General features: G+C 36.2%; 1 protein-coding gene across 1 annotated transcript; it reads left to right on the top strand.

The window, feature by feature from the left end:
* The first annotated feature begins 2,772 nt into the window (after positions 1 to 2,772).
* LOC112182037 (stemmadenine O-acetyltransferase) lies at positions 2,773 to 6,408 on the top strand. Its single transcript, XM_024320465.2, has 2 exons — positions 2,773 to 3,589; positions 5,870 to 6,408. The coding sequence occupies exons 1-2, from the start codon at positions 2,773 to 2,775 to the stop codon at positions 6,406 to 6,408; spliced, it is 1,356 nt and encodes a 451-aa protein (XP_024176233.1).
* The last annotated feature ends 423 nt before the right edge of the window (positions 6,409 to 6,831 follow it).

Consider the following 6,831-nt stretch of genomic DNA (forward strand, 5'->3'; position numbering starts at 1 on the left):
GCGCAGATCAAGCTCACAAGCAGTGGATTTACTGTTCACATTGAGTTGACTATTTTCCGGTGAAAATAGTCCACAACCACCACTATGGATCGAAATAGGAAGCTCCCACGAGAAGAATAAGCTCAGTTTCATGCTTTGCTGTCACCGGCATTGAGATTTCTGGTCGGGTTGGACCACTGCCACACTTTGCATCGTTTGATCTCCATCCACGGTGCATGTCGAATAGAGCCGCCGCCATGGGGAGAAAGAGGACGTCCAGGCGAGTCTTTTATATTTAATACATGTGGTTGAGATGCATTTGTCTCTCACAGTCCCTTAAACTGTCCCTTAGGTGAGCAAATCTGTTCATACGAATTCAATTTTTGTCTTCCACATATTCACGAACTCGTATCAATACGACCTACGACTTTCGTGAAGGAAGTTTTTGGAGAAACCCAACGTATAAAAGTCAAACTTCGTGACCCCCCTAAAAATGTGCATTTCGAATAATTATTCATCCGAAAATAATTCCACTCCGGTCTCGAACCACAAAATAGTACTAACGAACACTTTATTAATTTTCAGAAATTTCAAGAAATTAATAACGAATTTTCGGAGTATTACACTCTATCTCCTAGTTGTATTTCGAAACTACCATTTTTTATTAAAAAGAAATGCCCAAAACATTCTCCACTACCCCCTGCATGAGCCATAATTGATTCGGCGTACCACTCAAGTGACACGTCTGCCCTGCCTAAGATTCTCTCATACTTTAATGCTTCCAAATTAATTATAAAATTTTCTTCCCTCTTATGAGGTTATTAATTGTTTGTTTTCACATTAAACCTATGTAATTTTTAAATGCTAAACAAAATGAAATTTTTTGTTCATGTTAAACTAGTTTGGAGATCACACAAGTTATTTTATTTTATTTTTTAATGAACTTGAACCAATCATATCTAACATAATATTCCAATAAAGTTTTACATTTCTTACACTCAAAAATTTATATACATGTAGATCTCACAGTTAGCTCTGATGTGGTGAAAAAAGGTGGAGCAATGTTTTGGTCTACTGTCTAAGATATATAGATTAAGGTAGGGACTGAACAACGACACCTTTTGGATTTGTTCTAATGAGACCTAACAGTTCACTTCTATAAAGGTCACTTCCTTTGCTGAACGATAATCAATTTAGCTGAAAATTTGCAGAAGTGATCTACACATTAAAACCTAAAAACTAAAAAGTTGAGATGTCAAATTATGATCGAAAAGTTGGTTTAATGCCCTATCCCTAGAAAAGACCAGAAAAGGAGAATCCTCACTAGAAGGGCCCTGTATATGTATGTATGTATGTACGTATGTATGTATATATTTATACAGGGCCCTTCTAGTGAGGATTCTCCTTTTCTGATCGCCTCTTTCATGATCTTTTCTATAGGTAGAAGAACTACTGTGAGCGGACATTCATTTAATCGATCAGTTTCTGTGGCATGCTCCCTTCACTGCTATCTTTTTCTCCAAATCGTTCCTTGATCTCTAACGTGTCCATGCCGTAATATATAAGTTTCTAGATTTAATAAGTTCAATCGAGTTACGGAAGATCTTTGGTATTATACCTTTTTTTTTTTTTTGGTGGATTTGGTATTATATCTTTTAACTCTAGCTTAAAAACATCTTAAATAAATTGTATCACATCAAGTCCAAATTTCACCGGACTTGCTTGTTCACCTCCGTTGTGTATGTGACATATTCATCATTTCCTGCCTTACCTAGCTGGTTACCTATATAGGTGACTTTGTTAGTTATCCTTCTGTTTGTTATTAGTTCTCCCTGTATGTCAGTTTAAATATTTGTGTAATGAATTCTAGAAAATTCATACACCCATTTACTCAAAGAAAAACTTTGATGGAGCCCTAGACCCCCCACAAATTATTTTAATGCAAATACTCTTACTTGTTACTCTCGATTATAGGGTAGAAAGGATGGTTAATTATCTGTCAAAAAACTCTTCCATGACATTGGGGTTGGGGGGGCGGGGGGAGGGGGGGGGGGGGAGGCGGTTGGCGCTTGTGCCGACTCTTTTCATGGTGTCTGATCACTAATTGCCGCCTATCGTCGACTTTCCGAACATAACCGAGCGTTCATGAGCAGCCTAGCTAGGTAAAGCTAAACAGAGTACGTATGCCTGCCAATGGATGGTTAATTTAGCGGCCATGGCCGTCGCTATGGACGGCGCAATTCAGGTCCACAAAATTCAATAAATACAAAAAAAACTTATATATATAGTAGATGTGGCTAATAGGATAGCTACAGCTAGCCACTTCTTTCTTTAGTTACTTTGCAAGATGGTCAACATTGAGGTCACTGTTATTTCCAGATACACCATTAAACCATCAACTGCTTCCTCTTCGCCTCACCTTCTACAACCTTACAAGCTTTCCATCTTCGATCAGCTCACTCCCAACACTTATGTCCCAACGATTTTCTTCTACCGCATTACTGTCCCGACTCTTGTGCCGACTCTTTTCATGGTGTCTGATCACTAATTGCCGCCTATCGTCGACTTTCCGAACATAACCGAGCGTTCATGAGCAGCCTAGCTAGGTAAAGCTAAACAGAGTACGTATGCCTGCCAATGGATGGTTAATTTAGCGGCCATGGCCGTCGCTATGGACGGCGCAATTCAGGTCCACAAAATTCAATAAATACAAAAAAAAAACTTATATATATAGTAGATGTGGCTAATAGGATAGCTACAGCTAGCCACTTCTTTCTTTAGTTACTTTGCAAGATGGTCAACATTGAGGTCACTGTTATTTCCAGATACACCATTAAACCATCAACTGCTTCCTCTTCGCCTCACCTTCTACAACCTTACAAGCTTTCCATCTTCGATCAGCTCACTCCCAACACTTATGTCCCAACGATTTTCTTCTACCGCATTACTGTCCCCAGCTTCAATCTCCCTCAAACCCTAATCCAATTAAGAAACTCCCTCTCTGAGACCCTCACTCTGTACTACCCATTGTCCGGAAGGATCAAAAACAACCTCTACGTACATGACTTTGATGCGGGTGTTCCCTACCTTGAAGCTCAAGTCAATTGTCCCATGCTCGAGTTTCTTAAGCTTCGAGAAACCGAATGGCTAAACCACTTCGTACCAGTCCATCCATTTCTCAAGGAAATGGATTCTGAGCTACTGCCCCTCATCGCATGTCAAGCCAACATCTTCGATGGTGGAATAGCAATGGGCATTTCCCTTTCTCACAAGCTCGCTGATGGGGTAACAGCCAATGCTTTTCTCAAGACTTGGGCTGCTATTTTTCGTGGTTGTCGCCAAGAAATCATATACCCTAATCTCTTCCAAGCCTCATTGGTTTTTCCACCACGAGATAACTTGCCTAAAAGGTATGTAGCTCTCATGGAGAGGTTGTGGTTCGAGCAGAAAAAGGATTACGTTACAAGGAGATTTCTGTTTGATGCTAAAGCCATATCCGCACTTCAAGCCAAAGCAAAGAGCGAGCCCGTGCCAAAACCATCACGTATTGAGGCACTTACATGTTTTCTCTGGAAACATCAAATGGCTGCCTCTCGGGCATCGTCATCAGGTAATTAATTAATCTCGAACATCAGCCATTGTCATCACAGTAAGCCTAATTTCATATATAGGAACCTCATACTCGCAATGCATGTGTCTTTCAATTGCTATACGCTTCTTTATTTATTTTTTTATTTTTTTTGTATATATGTTTTTTTATTTTATTTTATCAGATGACCATTAGATGATTTTATTGTGAGTTTTTATTTCTTAGACTAAAAGGTAATTTGAGCAATCCATATTTTGGTGAAGTTTGAACGATTTGATTATATACACTAGCCTTATACTCATGCGATGCACATGTGATTGGTGATTGGTGATGGTGAAGGCCCTTTAATTGTCACCATTTTTTTTTTAATTTATATTTTTCATCTATTATGAAAATAACTATCTATATGGTTTCATTATACGAAATATTTTCTAGACTAAATGGTATTTTGAATTATCTAAATTTTGGTGAAATCTGAGCGCTTCGCTTTATAATACATACATGCATGCATGTGTGTGTATGCATGTGTGTGTGTGGAAGGATGATCTAGAGATTACCTCCTTAAACTTGAAAAGTGAGAATGTTTTTATTTTTAGCATGTAGTTTAATAATCTAATCCATTCATTCTCTCATTAATCATACAAAAAATTAGTCAAATCGAAAAATATTTAACCATTTGATTAGCACAATATTCGTTTTAATTTTATCTAACGGACTACACTTGTTTACACAATTTTGAGTGACTAAATGATTATGAATTTGATTGATTTTTTATGGATGTTTCTAAATGTACCCAGCAAATTACTTAGTGAACCCAGCAAATTATTTATATTTAAATATTATTTTTTAGAAATCTACTTAAATCCAACAAGTTTTCCAAAATACCCTCCATCTTTAACAAAACCATGCACCCAGCAAACAATCTCATGATTTCCAGCATCCTTCATTAATGGTACTCTTCGGGACAGGAAAAAAAAAATGTTTAGGGTTACCTATTCCCTCTAGTCAATTGGTGATACTAGTATTGTTTTAAAAGTGTATGATCTTGTTCAACAAGGATAGAGACCTCGAATTCTAATCTCTTGAAATGAAGATGATTTTTCAGACAATAGGGGATATTCAGTTTTCTAAATGTACTCTCATTACGATTTGTTCATATACATTCAGCGTAATCGCATCTTTCCTCTCATAGCGATTTGAGGAAGAATTGGTGGATCAAATCTTAGGTATGGCTTGGAGAAGATCATCTAATTCGTGGAATCTGACGTTGATTAGAGAGGTCGGGATTTGTTTTCTTGATTTTCGTAACAAATCGCATAAGCATCAGTTTACTTGCGCGGGTATTTTGGAAATATTTGCTGGGTTTAATAAATATTTTAAATATAAATAAATAGCTGGGTGTACATAAAAATTTGCTGGGTACATTTAGAAATACCATTTTTTATAAACACAATTTTTGCATATGAATCTAAAGGATCAATGGTTGAAATCATTGAATTAGGTCATATACCAGTGTAAAATAATAAAAATCCTTAAACTCTTAAAATAAGGATATATATATATATATATATATATGTCTACATATGAGTGCGCGCACACACACATAGATGATCATTAAGATTAAAATACTTCAAATAAATTCTTTTAATCTCGGACCCTTGATATTAAATTTAAGGGTGAAATGGTGGGTGACCACAAAATCTTTGGTAACGGATGATCGTGTGAACATTACTATATATATACTAGCTGTGCGTGTCATTTGGCTTTTTCGCCTTTTTGTTTTTTCTTATGAGAACGTGAGATAGTAAATAAACAATAAATTATAACAAAAAAAAGGATTTTGTAATTAAAAAAATAAATTTTTTTTTTTTTACCAATTTTTATGGTCAAGCAGTTTTCTTGATTTATCCTCTTTTGCCATAAAATCCCATATATTTTTGCCATTTTGTTTGACACATATAATACAATTACACATAATTCTTCTTTAATGAATATATCTTTTAATACTTAAAAAGAAACTTATATCAAGACAAGGATAGAAATCTTTTATTCCATTTATGGGATGATACAGATGAAATTGTGAGGAGATTTGAACAAAGATGCCTTATGTTTAAACCTCATCATTATAATTTTTTCTATATTTTTAAAAACTTCAAAGCAAAGTGGCCCACAATAAGTTGTGAGCTCGAACAAGACCTCTTTTTTGATGGGCTTCATGCTTAGCCGAAGTCCAATGAGTTTCGTGCTCAGTTGCTCGATTGTCACCTCTGTATGCTAAATTTAATTTGGCGGCACTTGCAGGTACTTCTCCAAAACTCTCCATAGTAGCGCATGCAGTAAATTTGAGGCCACGAATGAACCCGCAAATGTTGTTGGATAATACCATTGGGAATATCATTTTGTGGGCTCCGGTGTTATTAGATATCTTGGAAGAGACAGCACCACAGAGTGGTGATCATGAATTATGTGACTTGGTGAACATGCTTCATGAATCCCTCAACGAATTTAACAATGAGTACTTGGAGACTCTGAAGGGTAAAGAAGGATTTGGAGCCATATGTGACTTACTAGATTTGATGGAGGAAGGGACTTCTATAAAACCACCGCCCGAGATTTACGCATTCACGAGCTGGACTAGAATTCTTAACAAACTAGATTTTGGATGGGGAAAGCCATTTCAGATTGGAGTCATCGGAAAAGTTGGACCTGTATTTAGAAATCTAACGATATTTGTACAATGCGATCAAGAAATTGAAGCATGGGTGACTTTGGAGGAAAAACAAATGGCTATGCTAGAAAAAGATTCTCAATTTCTAGCGTTTGCATCTCCAAATCCCTAATTTTCAGGCACTGCTCTTTAGTTTGGTGATGATTAATTCATAAATAAGTTTCAAAGATCTTGTAATACACTCGACGTCGAGTTTGGTACTTTTTTATGCTTGCATTTATTCTGAATGTCTTTTTAAGTGATATTTACAGCTAATATTTCAATAAGTTTCTTTTATCAAATAAAATAAAAATTAGCTATGTTCACTACTAGAAAAGGTAGCTACTGCACACAAATACATTTATCACAGATTTTCACACGGATGAGTATTTGTGGCTTATAGTACCGTATGATACAGAAATCTGTGTGAACTAGTAATACACACGGACACCATGTGGAATCAAAGGGTAATATAGGAATGAAGTAAAATTGGAATGCTATTGCACACAAATACATGTGGGTGAAATAATTGATTAGACATTTAATTATCCTAACA

The sequence above is a fragment of the Rosa chinensis genome, chromosome 1 (genome assembly GCF_002994745.2).
Source record: "Rosa chinensis cultivar Old Blush chromosome 1, RchiOBHm-V2, whole genome shotgun sequence".
Taxonomy (NCBI): domain Eukaryota; kingdom Viridiplantae; phylum Streptophyta; class Magnoliopsida; order Rosales; family Rosaceae; genus Rosa; species Rosa chinensis.